The sequence below is a fragment of the Salvelinus fontinalis genome, chromosome 13 (genome assembly GCF_029448725.1).
Source record: "Salvelinus fontinalis isolate EN_2023a chromosome 13, ASM2944872v1, whole genome shotgun sequence".
NCBI classification, from domain to species: Eukaryota; Metazoa; Chordata; class Actinopteri; order Salmoniformes; family Salmonidae; genus Salvelinus; species Salvelinus fontinalis.
Genome location: NC_074677.1, coordinates 5,680,200 through 5,696,970, shown reverse-complemented (window position 1 = coordinate 5,696,970; position 16,771 = coordinate 5,680,200). Strand labels below are relative to the sequence as shown.

Sequence of the window (16,771 nt, the reverse complement as noted above, 5' to 3'; positions counted from 1 at the left end):
CAGCCATGCAGTTAAAGGACTCCGAGGGGAGGAGCTGTGTGTCAACCCTCTTCTCACCATGGCAGTGATCTCATCAAACGACTGCAGGTAGCCCACAATCTTAGACTTGTGTGCAGGCTCCACGCGGGCAAAGCACCGTGCCCGCTTCACAGCATCTCTCTGGGAGTCGATGGGCAGGTCATCAAACTCCCGGCCCGTGTAGGCCTTGCCCACTACATCCTCATCCTCGCCGAAGATACCGATGCGTCGGCAGATGGCCACGGCCGTGCCCTTGTTGTCCCCGGTGATCATGATGACACGGATGCCCGCCTCGGCGCACAGCTGGATGGAACCAGTCACCTCCTTCCTGGGTGGGTCCAGCATACCCACGCAGCCAACAAACGTTAGGCCCGTCTGGGGAGGTAGAGAGAGAGACAGAGGAGGACGAGGAGGAGCAGCGAGCGACAGAGACAGAGGAGGACAAGGAGGAGCGAGAGACAGAGGAGGATGAAGAGGAGCAGCGAGCGACAGAGACAGAGGAGGACGAGGAGGAGCGAGAGACAGAGGAGGACGAGGAGGAGGAGCGAGCGAGCAAGAGCGGAGGAGGGAAGGGTAGAGGGGAAAGACATTAGAATGAACCAGTAAGCACAAGATGGATGAACGTCAAACACCCAGTCAAGTATTCAAATACAACCTGTATGTAGCGAAGGATCGATGACAGGCGTCCCGGTAGAACTAAACCATTTCAAATATGATGATCGTTATCATTTCTTTCAATGTGGATGGTCTTTCACAACAGGAACCAGTTCAACTTAAAAAACAAAAACATTCTTCCTTTTTAAGTGAGTAATCTCCCTGCCTAGTCTGCCCACAAGTCTGGCATTCACCCAGCTTCTTGTTCGTCTCTGACTGACCTCACACTCACCTCACACTCACCTCACACTCACACTCACCTCATACTCAGCAAACTTGGTGGAGTTCTCCAGATCCATGTCCTGTTGTTTAGGTGGCGAGTCCCGTGTGGCCATGCCCAGGCATCTCAGCGTGTCCCTGCCCGTGCCCCAGTCCCTGATCAGGGAGGTCAGCTGCTCTCTCAGGGGCATGGTCAGTGCCACCTTCCCTGTGCCAACACGCAGGTACTGGCATCGCTCCATCACACTCTCTGGGGCACCCTGTGGGAGTGGAGGGGTGGGCGGGTTATAGATGTATATTTAGTGTGTGTGTGTGTGTGAGTGAGAGAGGGGTCAATAGGTCACAATGGGGACATCCAAGCTCCTCTCCCACTCTGGCTTATAGTGAAAATGCATAGAGTTGGACTCTGTTGATCTGTTGATTGAGGTGTCTGTGTGTCTGCACCTTGATGAACATCTTGCACCCGGAGCCTGGTTTGTTGATGGGGGTACAGTACACAGACATGGACTTGCGATCACGCGAGAACTCCAGAGTAAACTCTTTCTTCATCAGCTGTCTGATCACCTGGTAGGAGAGAGAAAGATGGAGGGAGAGAGAGCGGGGCAGATGAGATGGAGGGAGAGAGAGCGGGGCAGATGAGATGGAGGGAGAGAGAGCGGGGCAGATGAGATGGAGGGAGAGAGAGGGGGGCAGATGAGATGGAGGGAGAGAGAGCGGGGCAGATGAGAGGGAGGGAGAGAGAGCGGGGCAGATGAGAGGGAGGGAGAGAGAGCGGGGCAGATGAGAGGGAGGGAGAGAGAGGGGGGCAGATGAGAGGGAGGGCGAGAGAGGGGGGCAGATGAGATGAAGGGAGAGAGAGCGGGGCAGATGAGATGAAGGGAGAGAGAGCGGGGCAGATGAGATGGAGGGAGAGAGAGCGGGGCAGATGAGATGGAGGGAGAGAGAGCGGGGCAGATGAGATGGAGGGAGAGAGAGGGGGGCAGATGAGAGGGAGGGAGAGAGAGGGGGGCAGATGAGAGGGAGGGCGAGAGAGGGGGGCAGATGAGATGGAGGGAGAGAGAGCGGGGCAGATGAGATGGAGGGAGAGAGAGCGGGGCAGATGAGATGGAGGGAGAGAGAGCGGGGCAGATGAGATGGAGGGAGAGAGAGGGGGGCAGATGAGATGGAGGGAGAGAGAGCGGGGCAGATGAGATGGAGGGAGAGAGAGCGGGGCAGATGAGATGGAGGGAGAGAGAGGGGGGCAGATGAGATGGAGGGAGAGAGAGCGGGGCAGATGAGATGGAGGGAGAGAGAGCGGGGCAGATGAGAGGGAGGGAGAGAGAGCGGGGCAGATGAGATGGAGGGAGAGAGAGAGAGGGGGGCAGATGAGATGGAGGGAGAGAGAGGGGGGCAGATGAGATGGAGGGCGAGAGAGGGGGGCAGATGAGATGGAGGGAGAGAGAGGGGGGCAGATGAGATGGAGGGAGAGAGAGGGGGGCAGATGAGAGGGAGGGAGAGAGAGGGGGGCAGATGAGATGGAGGGAGAGAGAGGGGGGCAGATGAGATGGAGGGAGAGAGAGCGGGGCAGATGAGATGGAGGGAGAGAGAGCGGGGCAGATGAGAGGGAGGGAGAGAGAGCGGGGCAGATGAGATGGAGGGAGAGAGAGGGGGGCAGATGAGAGGGAGGGAGAGAGAGGGGGGCAGATGAGAGGGAGGGCGAGAGAGGGGGGCAGATGAGATGAAGGGAGAGAGAGCGGGGCAGATGAGATGGAGGGAGAGAGAGCGGGGCAGATGAGATGGAGGGAGAGAGAGCGGGGCAGATGAGATGGAGGGAGAGAGAGGGGGGCAGATGAGAGGGAGGGAGAGAGAGGGGGGCAGATGAGAGGGAGGGAGAGAGAGGGGGGCAGATGAGATGGAGGGAGAGAGAGCGGGGCAGATGAGATGAAGGGAGAGAGAGCGGGGCAGATGAGATGGAGGGAGAGAGAGCGGGGCAGATGAGATGGAGGGAGAGAGAGGGGGGCAGATGAGATGGAGGGAGAGAGAGCGGGGCAGATGAGATGGAGGGAGAGAGAGCGGGGCAGATGAGAGGGAGGGAGAGAGAGCGGGGCAGATGAGATGGAGGGAGAGAGAGGGGGGCAGATGAGAGGGAGGGCGAGAGAGCGGGGCAGATGAGATGGAGGGCGAGAGAGGGGGGCAGATGAGATGGAGGGCGAGAGAGGGGGGCAGATGAGATGGAGGGAGAGAGAGGGGGGCAGATGAGAGGGAGGGAGAGAGAGGGGGGCAGATGAGAGGGAGGGAGAGAGAGCGGGGCAGATGAGATGGAGGGAGAGAGAGCGGGGCAGATGAGAGGGAGGGAGAGAGAGCGGGGCAGATGAGAGGGAGGGAGAGAGAGCGGGGCAGATGAGATGGAGGGCGAGAGAGGGGGGCAGATGAGATGGAGGGCGAGAGAGGGGGGCAGATGAGATGGAGGGCGAGAGAGGGGGGCAGATGAGATGGAGGGAGAGAGAGCGGGGCAGATGAGATGGAGGGAGAGAGAGGGGGGCAGATGAGATGGAGGGAGAGAGAGGGGGGCAGATGAGATGGAGGGCGAGAGAGGGGGGCAGATGAGAGGGTTAAGTGGGTTTGTTTTTGGAGCTGTCAGTGTAAGCCGGTGCCCAAGATGTTTATTCCAGACAGGCATGTTAGTGGGCAGCTGTGGGGGACTGGGGGGGCTTGACTCTGGCTTGGCTGTGTTGTTGTTGTGATTAGGGGGTCTCTTATGGGCCAAGTGGGAGGTTTCTCTGGCTGCTGACACCTAATGGATAGGGCTCAATAAGAGGGTGATGGCCGGGGGAGGGAGTCTTGGCTGGGCTGCTGACACATGAGCTGCGTTTCAGTATGACAGAATGGCATTGAATTCAACGGAAAACGGTACTGTACTGAACGACCAGATGAAAAACTTGATTATGGTGGCACCAGAGGGCAATTACCATATGGTGTGGCTGCACGGGTTTTGAGATTTCAGACGACCACACCCATATTGATCAGGCCACACCGACCAGGCCACACCCACACTGACCAGGCCACACCCACATTGACCAGGCCACACCCACATCGATCAGGCCACACCCACATTGGTCTGGCCACACCCATTATGATCAGGCCACACCCATATTGATCAGGCCACACCCACCAAACAGGAGCAGATGTACCACAAGGCTGTTGAAGAATGGTGTGCACCATTTTGGGGGAAACATGTCATTCAGTACAGTGTCACGCAATGTAGCGAACAATGAACCCAACTGAACCTACCCATGAAGGATGAGGCACCAAACACCATGTCTACTCTTGACTGGGAGGTTGGACTGTGTTGTTGTGATGGAGGGAGGGGTCTATCAGACCAGGTGGGAGACTAGGACGTTGGACTGTGTTGTTGTGATGGAGGGAGGGGTCTATCAGACCAGGTGGGAGACTAGGACTGGGAGGTTGGACTGTGTTGTTGCGATGGAGGGAGGGGTCTATCAGACCAGGTGGGGGACTAGGACTGGGAGGTTGGACTGTGATGTTGTGATGGAGGGAGGGGTCTATGAGACCAGGTGGGGGACTAGGACTGGGAGGTTGGACTGTGTTGTTGCGATGGAGGGAGGGGTCTATCAGACCAGGTGGGAGACTAGGACTGGGAGGTTGGACTGTGATGTTGTGATGGAGGGAGGGGTCTATCAGACCAAGTGGGAGACTAGGACTGGGAGGTTGGACTGTGATGTTGTGATGGAGGGAGGGGTCTATCAGACCAGGTGGGGGACTAGGACTGGGAGGTTGGACTGTGATGTTGTGATGGAGGGAGGGGTCTATCAGACCAGGTGGGAGACTAGGACTGGGAGGTTGGACTGTGTTGTTGTGATGGAGGGAGGGGTCTATCAGACCAGGTGGGGGACTAGGACTGGGAGGTTGGACTGTGTTGTTGTGATGGAGGGAGGGGTCTATCAGACCAGGTGGGGGACTAGGACTGGGAGGTTTGTTGTTGACACCTGGGGTGTAATCATTATTCTACACCGTAGCCAACTGCCTCGCAACATAAATCAATTTGCAACAAAACCAAGAGTTTCTATTGGACAAATTAAGGTAGGCCCTTCCCTGTTTGGTTCCGTTTGGTTCCTAGTGAAAACACGCTGATGGTGCTCCAACATCCTGTCTGAACAGTCAGCCAACTGCACCAGACAGACAATTGGGCAAGTGTGTATATATGAAGTAGCAGAATCAATGTGGGCCAGACAGGACCCTCTGTCTGTGAATCTCCACTGACAACAGATGATACAGCAGTAAAAGGGACTCTGATGTTACAGAGGACACTGACACCACTTAGACTTTACAAAAGTAGCCCAATTATTGGCAAAAGAGCTGATCCGATTGGTCAAAAGACCAATTCGTTTAGAAAAAAATATATCAGAATTAGGCTGCCTGTGTAAACACACCCTTGAAAAGGTACAACTCAACTTTGCCTTAATTAAGCTTGTAGTGAAGTGTAAAGTTACCAGGGAATGTATACAGCCCTGCGTTCACACCCTACAAAATCTGCCAAATAAAAACTGCTATAAATACATGAGAATATACAATGTTAGTCTAAATCGCAAGGATCTTAAATGGCGGTATGGTTTAGTGGCTTCTGATAGAGCATTAACAGTAGGGGTCACCTGAGCTCCAGCAACACAGCTCTGGTAATTATCAGGCTGGTAGTCAGGTAGAAACAATATCCTCCACCCCTCCTCTCCCAGCGTCTCCATCTCCCTGTCTCCCTCCTCTCCATCTCCCTGTCTCCCTCCTCTCCCAGCGTCTCCATCTCCCAGTCTCCCTCCTCTCCCAGCGTCTCCATCTCCCAGTCTCCCTCCTCTCCCAGCGTCTCCATCTCCCAGTCTCCCTCCTCTCCCAGCGTCTCCATCTCCCTATCTCCCTCCTCTCCCAGCGTCTCCATCTCCCTGTCTCCCTCCTCTCCCAGCGTCTCCATCTCCCCGTCTCCCTCCTCTCCCAGCGTCTCCATCTCCCCGTCTCCCTCCTCTCCCAGCGTCTCCATCTCCCCGTCTCCCTCCTCTCCCAGCGTCTCCATCTCCCCGTCTCCCTCCTCTCCCAGCGTCTCCATCTCCCCGTCTCCCTCCTCTCCCAGCGTCTCCATCTACCCGTCTCCCTCCTCTCCCAGCGTCTCCATCTCCCTGTCTCCCACCTCTCCCAGCGTCTCCATCTCCCAGCGTCTCCCTCCTCTCCCAGCGTCTCCATCTCCCTGTCTCCCTCCTCTCCCAGCGTCTCCATCTCCCCGTCTCCCTCCTCTCCCAGCGTCTCCATCTCCCCGTCTCCCTCCTCTCCCAGCGTCTCCATCTACCCGTCTCCCTCCTCTCCCAGCGTCTCCCTCCTCTCCCAGCGTCTCCATCTACCCGTCTCCATCCTCTCCCAGCGTCTCCCTCCTCTCCCAGCGTCTCCATCTACCCGTCTCCCTCCTCTCCCAGCGTCTCCCTCCTCTCCCAGCGTCTCCATCTACCCGTCTCCCTCCTCTCCCAGCGTCTCCCTCCTCTCCCAGCGTCTCCATCTCCCCGTCTCCCTCCTCTCCCAGTGTCTCCATCTACCCGTCTCCATCCTCTCCCAGCGTCTCCATCTACCCGTCTCCCTCCTCTCCCAGCGTCTCCATCTCCCCGTCTCCCTCCTCTCCCAGCGTCTCCATCTCCCCGTCTCCCTCCTCTCCCAGCGTCTCCATCTCCCCGTCTCCCTCCTCTCCCAGCGTCTCCATCTCCCCGTCTCCCTCCTCTCCCAGCGTCTCCATCTCCCCGTCTCCCTCCTCTCCCAGCGTCTCCATCTCCCCTCTCCCTCCTCTCCCAGCGTCTCCATCTACCCGTCTTTCTCCTCTCCCAGCGTCTCCATCTCCCCGTCTCCCTCTTCTCCCAGCGTCTCCATCTCCCCGTCTCCCTCCTCTCCCAGCGTCTCCATCTCCCCGTCTCCCTCTTCTCCCAGCGTCTCCATCTCCCCGTCTCCCTCCTCTCCCAGCGTCTCCATCTCCCCGTCTCCCTCCTCTCCCAGCGTCTCCATCTACCCGTCTCCCACCTCTCCCAGCGTCTCCATCTCCCCGTCTCCCTCTTCTCCCAGCGTCTCCATCTCCCCGTCTTCCTCCTCTCCCAGCGTCTCCATCTACCCGTCTCCCACCTCTCCCAGCGTCTCCATCTACCCGTCTCCCACCTCTCCCAGCGTCTCCATCTCCCCGTCTCCCTCCTCTCACTGCGTCTCCATCTCCCCGTCTCCCTCCTCTCCCAGCGTCTCCATCTACCCGTCTCCCTCCTCTCCCAGCGTCTCCATCTCCCTGTCTCCCTCCTCTCCCAGCGTCTCCATCTCCCTGTCTCCCTCCTCTCCCAGCGTCTCCATCTCCCTGTCTCCCTCCTCTCCCAGCGTCTCCATCTCCCTGTCTCCCTCCTCTCCCAGCGTCTCCATCTCCCTGTCTCCCTCCTCTCCCAGCGTCTCCATCTCCCTGTCTCCCTCCTCTCCCAGCGTCTCCATCTCCCTGTCTCCCTCCTCTCCCAGCGTCTCCATCTCCCTGTCTCCCTCCTCTCCCAGCGTCTCCATCTCCCTGTCTCCCTCCTCTCCCAGCGTCTCCATCTACCCGTCTCCCTCCTCTCCCAGCGTCTCCATCTACCCGTCTCCCTCCTCTCCCAGCGTCTCCATCTCCCTGTCTCCCTCCTCTCCCAGCGTCTCCATGTACCTGTCTCCCTCCTCTCCCAGCGTCTCCATGTACCTGTCTCCCTCCTCTCCCAGCGTCTCCATCTACCTGTCTCCCTCCTCTCCCATTCCCTTCTCTTCATCCCATACAGTCGCCTCTCCCCCTCCCTTCTCTCTCTCCCACTCCCTTAATCCCTACCTTCTCCTCTCTCCCTCCCGCCCAACATCCCTTCTCCCCAGCCTCCCTCCCTCCCTTCTCTCTCTCTCTCCCCCTCCCTCCCACTGCCTTCATCCCTACCTTCTCCTCTCCCCTCCCTCCGATCCTCCCTCCCAACTCAGACAGTTATATCCTGGAGACATGATGCCAGGGGACTCAGACACTTGACAGATTTCCTCACAGAAAGACAGCCACCGAGCCAAAATTCCTCTTCGTCCCATCACAAAAACAAAAGACAAGGAACGTGAGTACAAGTCGATCTAGTGACGGCAGAACATAGTTACACACACTTTCACCTCAAAAATCCTTCACCGTCAACTAGTGCATTAGTACTAAACCTCTTCCTTTCCCCCCTGTTGAAAGCCCTAACAGAAAGCTGGAAAGTTTAGCTAACCTCTTCATAAACCCCCGGCTTGTCTAAATATTATCCTCTCTAGCCTCTGAGGACAGGACTTGTGACAGGTTTTATTTTCTTCTCATTGTGGGACTGTTGGGGATATGAATGGAGTTCAGTGCAAAAACTTGAAACCGCTGGTCATTGACAGGAACACAGGGAGTTAGTCTCTCTCTCGTGTCTTCCTGTCACAGTGTCATTGGTCATGCACCGAGAGAAGGACAGACGCACCACTTCTCATTGACAGAGTCAGAGCGGGGGGGTCATTTGATTAGTTGTTCAGCAGTCTCATGGCTTGGGGAAAGAAGCTGTTAAGGAGCCTTTTGGACCTAGACTTGGAGCTCCGGTACCACTTGCCGTGCGGTAGCAGAGAGAACAGTCTATGACTTGGGAGACTGGAGTCTGACCATTTTTTGGGGCCTTCCTCTTTATGTATCTATGTGGAAGCAGCAGCACACTCCATTGTCCATGTCAAACTTCCCCTCAGGGACAATAGAGTATATATCATACCATAGAGGTTGAGGTAATGTAGGTGGAGATTATCCCATGTGTTGAAAGCCAATGGGTAACAGCTACCTATTTGACACAGTTGTATGTCTAATACACCGTGGACATCCATAGTGGTGTTGTATACATCCCCTCAGTGTTTCCTCTCGTAGCTTACTGAGTTGCAGGCTCCGGCACGCTCCACCTTGCTGAGGCCTGACATGTCAGTCTTGAACACGTTCATCTTCTCCACAAGGGTAGTGAGGGCCGTCTCCGTCGCCTCACCCACCTTCTCATACACTCCTTTGACCTGGGACAGGAGAGAGGATGGGTAAGTAGAAAGCTTTTGATACACACTGTCATTCAAGAATACAGAGACATAAGAACAAAACACCATTGTAAATACAACCCATATTTATGTTGATTTATTTTCCCTTTTGTACTTTAACTATTTGCACATAATGACATTTGTAATGTCTATTATTTTGGAACTTCTGTGAGTGTAATGTTTACTGTTCATTTTATTTGTTAATTTCACTTTTGTTTATTATATAGTTCACTTGCTTTGGCAATGTTAAAATATGTTTACCGTGCCAATAAAGCCCTTAAATTGAATTGAGAGAGGGAATTATGATGCGAGAAGTCCACTGGATATAGGGCACATCTCTGCCCACACCATCTGTCTGTCTACCCAGCTTAACCACATCATCTCACAGTCAACTGCGTTTATTTTCAGCAAACTTAACATGTGTAAATATTTGTATGAACATAACAAGATTCAACAACTGAGAACTAAACTGAACAAGTTCCACAGACATGTGACTAACAGAAATGGAATAATGTGTCCCTGAACAAAGGGGGGGTCATAATCAAAAGTAACAGTCAGTATCTGGTGTGGCCACCAGCTGCATTAAGTGCATCTCCTCCTCGTGGACTGCACCAGATTTTCCCATTCTTGCTGTGAGATGTTACCCCACGCTTCCACCAAGGCACCTGCAAGTTCCCGGACATTTGTGTGGGGGGAATGGCCCTAGCCCTCACCCTCCAATCCAACAGGTCCCAGACGTGCTCAATGGGATTGAGATCCGGGCTCTTCGCTGGCCATGGCAGAACACGGACATTCCTGTCTTGCAGTAAATCACACACAGAACGAGCAGTATGGCTGGTAGCATTGTCATGCTGGAGGGCCATGTCAGCATGAGCCTGCAGGAAGGGTACCACATGAGGGAGGAGGATGTCTTCCCTGTAACGCACAGCGTTGAGATTGCCTGCAATGACAACAAGCTCAGTCCGATGATGCTGTGACACACCGCCCCAGACCATGATGGACCCTCCACCTCCAAAATTGATGGCGCTCCAGAGTACAGGCCTCGGTGTAACGCTCATTCCTTCGACGATAAACACGAATCTGACCATCACCCCTGGTGAGACAAAACCGTGACTAGTCAGTGAAGAGCACTTTTTGCCTGACCTGTCCGGTCCAGCGACGGTGGGTTTGTGACCATAGGCGACGTTGTTGCCGGTGATGTCTGGTGAGGACCTGCCTTACAACAGGCCTACAAGCCCTCAGTCCTGCCTCTGTCCGCAATAGGCTGAGAGTCTGAGCACTGGTGGAGGGATTGTGCGTTCCTGGTGTAACTCGGGCAATTGTTGTTGCCATCCTGTACCTGTCCCACAGGTGTGATGTTCGGATGTACCGATCCTGTGCAAGTGTTAAACGTGGTCTGCCACTGCGAGGACGATCAGCTGTCCATCCTGTCTCCCTGTTGCACTGTCTTTGGCGTCTCTCAGTACGGACATTTCCATTTATTGCCCTGGCCACATTTGCAGGCCTCATGCCTCTTTGCATTATGCCTAAGGCATGTTCACGCAGATGAGTAGGGACCTTGGGCATCTTTCTTTTGGTGTTTTTCAGAGTCCGTAGAAAGGCCTCTTTAGTGTTCTAAGTTTTCATAACTGTGACCTAATTGTCTACCGCTGTTAGTGTCTTAACGACCGTTCCACAGGTGCATGATCATTAATTGTTTATGGTTCATTGAAGCATGGGAAACAGTGTTTAAACCCTTTACAATGAAGATCTGTGAAGTTATTTGGATTTTTACCAACTATCTTTGAAAGACAGGGTCCTGAAAAAGGCACGTAAATTTTTTTGCTGAGTTTATAAACCCCCAGGCTCCTCCACCATCAGGGTCCACCACTCTCCCTCTCCACACAGCTGCTCTACCTCCCCTTAGCTCTATCCCCTAAATACCTTTCTCTATCATGTCTAGTTGGGAAAGCCAGAGTTTCATCCTACTGGTTAACGGTCACAAAATGGCATTACATACTAATTCAGTTATACCAGGAATCTTCTCAGCGTTTGAGTGTCTTGCAATTAGACTGCCATGTCTTCAGCTTCCCTTTACACACAGCATGGTTACCATAGCACCATGGTGATGACAGAGAGGTGAGAAAACAGAATCACACATCAGAGTAAAATTGGATTGGCAATTGTAGAAAACTCCTGTGTGTGTGTGTGTGTGTGTGTGTGTGTGTGTGTGTGTGTGTGTGTGTGTGTGTGTGTGTGTGTGTGTGTGTGTGTGTGTGTGTGTGCGCGCCTTGGTCATGATTCATGCATTCAGGGCAATGTAATAGGTGGTTTGTATACACAGCTAAGTCCATGAGACATTTGCCAGCTTGTCTTACTGGCACAAAGCCCCGTCTCTAAGAGACAAGTGATTTGCTTAGCAACCACACTCATTTGTTAGTCCAACTCCACATTGATGACGACATCAGTCAAACCTAGGAGAAAGCAACAACAGATGTGCAGCCATGTCTCAGTGTGTGTGTGTTTATAGCGTAAATAGGGGATGCTTCTATTTGCCCTGTTTCACTCATCTACAACTGTGTGACCTGTACAAGTGTGTGGTGGGAAATGTGTTTCTTCTGCATATCCCAACTGCCCCTGAGACCTTTAGAGAGAGAGAGGCCATGACAAGGGTCACCATATCCCAACTCCCCCTGAGACCCTCAGAGAGAGAGGCCATGACAAGGGTCACCATATCCCAACTCCCCCTGAGACCCTCAGAGAGAGAGGCCACGACAAGGGTCACCATATCCCAACTCCCCCTGAGACCCTCAGAGAGAGAGGCCACGACAAGGGTCACCATATCCCAACTCCCCCCTGAGACCCTCAGAGAGAGAGGCCACGACAAGGGTCACCATATCCCAACTCCCCCTGAGACCCTCAGAGAGAGAGGCCACGACAAGGGTCACCATATCCCAACTCCCCCTGAGACCCTCAGAGAGAGAGGCCATGACAAGGGTCACCATATCCCAACTGCCCCTGAGACCCTTAGAGAGAGAGGCCACGACAAGGGTCACCATATCCCAACTCCCCCTGAGACCCTCAGAGAGAGAGGCCATGACAAGGGTCACCATATCCCAACTGCCCCTGAGACCCTCAGAGAGAGAGGCCACGATAAGGGTCACCATATCCCAACTCCCCCTGAAACCCTCAGAGAGAGAGGCCACGACAAGGGTCACCATATCCCAACTCCCCCTGAGACCCTCAGAGAGAGAGGCCACGACAAGGGTCACCATATCCCAACTCCTCCTGAGACCCTCAGAGAGAGAGGTCACGACAAGGGTCACCATATCCCAACTCCCCCTGAGACCCTCAGAGAGAGAGGCCACGACAAGGGTCAACATATCCTTTTCTCAATAGGGGGTGCTGTTTGCACTTTGTAAAAATTTCGTTCACAAATTAAACTGCCTCGTACTCAATTCTTGCTCGTACAATATGCATATTATTATTACTATTGGATAGAAAACACTCTCTAGTTTCTAAAACCGTTTGAATTATATCTGTGAGTAAAACAGAACTCGAGTTGGAGCAATTTTCCTATGAGGAAGTGAGAAATCTGAAATCTGCAGGCTGTTCTGAGGTCAGTTTATTCATTTGTATGTCTTCTATTGGTTAAGATGCACTGCATACGCCTTCCCCTGGATGTCAGCAAATAGTGAGAATTGGAATGGAGTTGCTAGCCAGATCTGAGGCCTTATAAATGGGCTGGCAACGTGGGGTCCTCTCTTTCCTTCGTTCGCCATGACGCAAGACAGACCTCAGGATGGCGTTCTAGAAAGCTCCCGTTATAGCCCTTAGATATATCCGGCTCTGATTTTATTCGATATAGGTGTTAAAGACATCATAATGTTGTTATTTTAAACCGAGTTATATCAGTTTATATCAGTATATTGCGATTTTCGGGTATTTATTTGTGCTGCGTTCTAGTGAGTTGGGCATGTCTGGGCCACATGGCTAATGTTTACTGCTAATTCCAAAGTTGAAGGCGACAATCTACAACCGAGCAACGATTCTTTTGGACAAAGGACAACTTGCCCAAGATTCTGATAGGGAGCTGATCAAAAAGTAAGAACTATTTATGATGTTAATTCGTTGTTCTGTTGAAAAATGTAAAACTCATATTCCGCCATTAATTTCGGTGCGGTCTCGCTTTAACGCACGCTGTATGTCGTAGTAACGTTAATTCTAAAAATCTAACACAGCGATTGCATTAAGAACTAATGTATCTTTTATTTGCTGTCCAACCTGTATTTTTTAGTCAAGTTTATGATTAATTAGTGATTAGATTAGGTGCCTCTCCCAAGACTTCTCCCGACATATTGTTGGCAGCTTGGCTACTATTCTCATTGTATAACCATGATTTGTGCCGCTAAATATGCACATTTTCGAACAAACTCTATATGTATTGTGTAATATGATGTTATAGGACTGTCATCTGAAGAAGTTTGAGAAGGTTAGTGAAAAAATGTATATCTTTTGCTGGTTTATTCGTTATCGCTATTGTTGGCTTGAATCAATGCTGTTGTGTGGTTGGCTATTGTAGTAAGCTAATATAATGCTATATTGTGTTTTCGCTGTAAAACACTTAAAAAATCTGAAATATTGGCTGGATTCACAAGATCTTTGTCTTTCATTTGCTGTACGCTGTGTATTTTTCATAAATGTTTTATGATGAGTATTTAGGTAATTTATGTTGGTCTCTGTAGTTATTCTAGTTGCTTTGGTGAGAGTTGTGATGGTGGCTGCAATGGTAAACTATGATTTATACCTAAAATATGCAAATTTTTCTAACAAAACATATGCTATACAATAAATATGTTATCAGACTGTCATCTGATGAAGTTGTTTCTTGGTTAGTGGCTATTTATATCTTTATTTGGTCGAAATTGTGATAGCTACAAATGCAGGAAAAAAATGGCAGAGAAAAAAAAGTTGTGTCTTTTGCTATCGTGGTTAGCTAATAGATTTACATATTGTGTCTTCCCTGTAAAATATTTAAAAAAATCAGAAATGATGGCTGGATTCACAAGATGTGTATCTTTCATCTGGTGTCTTGGACTTGTGATTTAATGATATTTAGATGCTAGTATTTACTTGTGACGCTATGCTAGGCTATGCTAGTGAGCTTTTTTACTGATGGGGGTGCTCCCGGATCCGGGATTGTGTGCAAGTAGAAGATATCCCAACTCTCCCTGAGACCCTCAGAGAGTGGGATCACGACCAGAGATCAGCCATTATTGACGGCGACCCCGGAGCAGATTTTTTACCTAGTCAGCTCAGGATTCAAACTTGCTTTAGGTTAATGGCCCAACGCTCTAACCGCTAGGCTACCTGTGCGTCCGCGTGCCACAGCTGCTTAAACAAAAGGGAAGGCTTTTTACCGCTGAGGAAAACAGGATGTAAGGATAGGGACAGAGAGGATCAGGCTGAAGTGACACAACAGTCCCTTAATGACTTACAAGACCATAATGTGTGTGTTGTCAGTACTGACCTCATTGTAGTCCAGTGAAGAGTCGTTGCACATGGAACAGACAGTGGCCAGCTCCAGAAGACCATCATAATCTCCACACTGCACCACCTTGTCCCCTTTCAACCTGGAAGAGCAAACACACACAATATTTAAAACATGTTTTAACTAGGCAGGTCTGTTAAGAACACACTCTTTTTTTAAATGACGGCCTACCCCGGCCAAACCCATGCTGGGCCAATTGTGCGCCGCCCTATGGGACTCCAAATCACAGCAGGTTGTGAAACAGCCTGGAATCAAACCAGGGACTGTAGTGGCGCCTCTTGCACTGAGAGGCAGTGCTTTAGACTGCTGAGCCACTCAGGAGCCCAAACATAAATGGACTGGACTTTTTTTATCATCATCTCGAGCGGTTTAATTTACTCTCATAACAACTAATGGAATACTGCCACTGTTTTTCCTGTACACACACACACACACACACACACACACACACACACACACACACACACACACACACACACACACACACACACACACACACACACACACACACACACACACACACACACACACAACGTCTGTGTATTACAACTAGTGTCTTAAGATGTCTCATGAATAAATGTTCACAACATTCTATACAGCTGGCAGGTTGGAGAAGTTGCCAGTCAGTGTGTTGTTTGTGGGAGCTCAGTGCTCAGGGGGCAGTCGTTGTGTGTGTGTGTGGAACTCTTACTCTGAGATGCTTTGTGGATACGCGCCCTGAATAGTGATTAACACAACATCATCACTTGGCATTACATTGGATATAATGAGGGGGTTTTCATCAACTTCAGTAGGGAAAATATATGAGCCTAATCTTGTATGGACTGAGCTGACTGAAGGGGAACACTTGGCACGGTACAGTAAGACATCGTGAGGCCTGTTTGGGCAGGTGTACTGTAGCAGATCTGGGTCTGCCCCCAGTCTGGGCAAGTGTACTGTAGCAGATCTGGGTCTGCCCCCAGTCTGGGCAAGTGTACTGTAGTAGATCTGGGTCTGCCCCCAGTCTGGGCAAGTGTACTGTAGCAGATCTGGGTCTGCCCCCAGTCTGGGCAGGTACTGTAGCAGATCTGGGTCTGTCCCCAGTCTGGGCAAGTGTACTGTAGTAGGTCTGGGTCTGCCCCCGTCTGGGCAGGTGTACCGTAGTAGATATGGGTCTGCCCCAGTCTGGGCAGGTACTGTAGTAGATCTGGGTCTGTCCCCAGTCTGGGCAGGTACTGTAGCAGATCTGGGTCTGCCCCCGTCTGGGCAGGTGTACCGTAGTAAATCTGGGTCTGTCCCCGTCTGGGCAGGTGTACTGTAGTAGATCTGGGTCTGCCCCAGTCTGGGCAGGTGTACTGTAGTAGATATGGGTCTGCCCCAGTCTGGGCAGGTACTGTAGTAGATCTGGGTCTGTCCCCAGTCTGGGCAGGTACTGTAGTAGATCTGGGCCTGTGTCCCGTCTGGGCAAGTGTACTGTAGTAGGTCTGGGTCTGCCCCCGTCTGGGCAGGTGTACTGTAATAGATATGGGTCTGCCCCAGTCTGGGCAGGTACAGTCAGGTCCATAAATATTTGGACATTGACCAAGTTATTATTATTTTTAGCTTATTGGAGTTGAAATTAAATAATGAATATGAGCTGAAAGTGCAGACTTGGAGCTTTAATTTGAGGGTATTTACATCCAAATCGGGGGAACGGTGTAGGACATACAGTACTTTTTATATGCGGCCCCCCCTAAACAAACCCATCAGAGCGAGAGGAAAAACATTAGGTGTGTCCAAATCAACTATTTGGTACATTCTTAAAGAGAAAGAACACACTTTTGAACTCAGGAACACAAAAATGCCCGGAAGACCACGGAAAACAACTGTGGTGGATGACAGAAGAATTCTTTCCCTGGTGAATAAAATCCCTTCACAACAGTTGGCGAGACCAAGAACACCCTCCAGGAGGTAGGCGTATCTGTGTCAAAGTCAACATTCAAGAGAAGTCTTCACCAGAGTAAATACAGAGGGTTTACCACAAGATGTAAACCATTGGTAAGCCTCAAAAACAGGAAGACCAGATTAGAGTTTGCCAAAAAACTAATTTGAAAAAGCCTGTCCAGTTCTGGAACATAATGCGTACAGATGAGACAAAGATGAACTTGTACCAGAATGATGGGAAGAGAAGAGTATGTAGAAGGGCAGGAACTGCTCATGATCCGAAGCATACCACTTCATCTGTGAAGCATGGTGGAGGTAGTGTTATGGCGTGGGCATTTATGGCTGCCCATGGAACTGGTTCCCTTGTATTTGCTG

The 16,771-nt window shown here is 51.6% G+C and overlaps 1 protein-coding gene across 1 annotated transcript in view; it reads right to left on the bottom strand.

The window, feature by feature from the left end:
* LOC129867980 (sarcoplasmic/endoplasmic reticulum calcium ATPase 1-like) overlaps positions 1 to 16,771 on the bottom strand; it is a 110,363-nt gene that overhangs the window by 12,172 nt on the left and 81,420 nt on the right. Inside the window, exons 12-16 of the mRNA XM_055941511.1 lie at positions 14,474 to 14,576; positions 8,815 to 8,946; positions 1,336 to 1,455; positions 933 to 1,151; positions 58 to 393 (exon numbers count right to left, since the gene is read on the bottom strand). Coding sequence (XP_055797486.1) covers positions 58 to 393; positions 933 to 1,151; positions 1,336 to 1,455; positions 8,815 to 8,946; positions 14,474 to 14,576 — 910 coding nt within the window. The remainder of the gene's footprint in view (positions 1 to 57; positions 394 to 932; positions 1,152 to 1,335; positions 1,456 to 8,814; positions 8,947 to 14,473; positions 14,577 to 16,771) is intronic.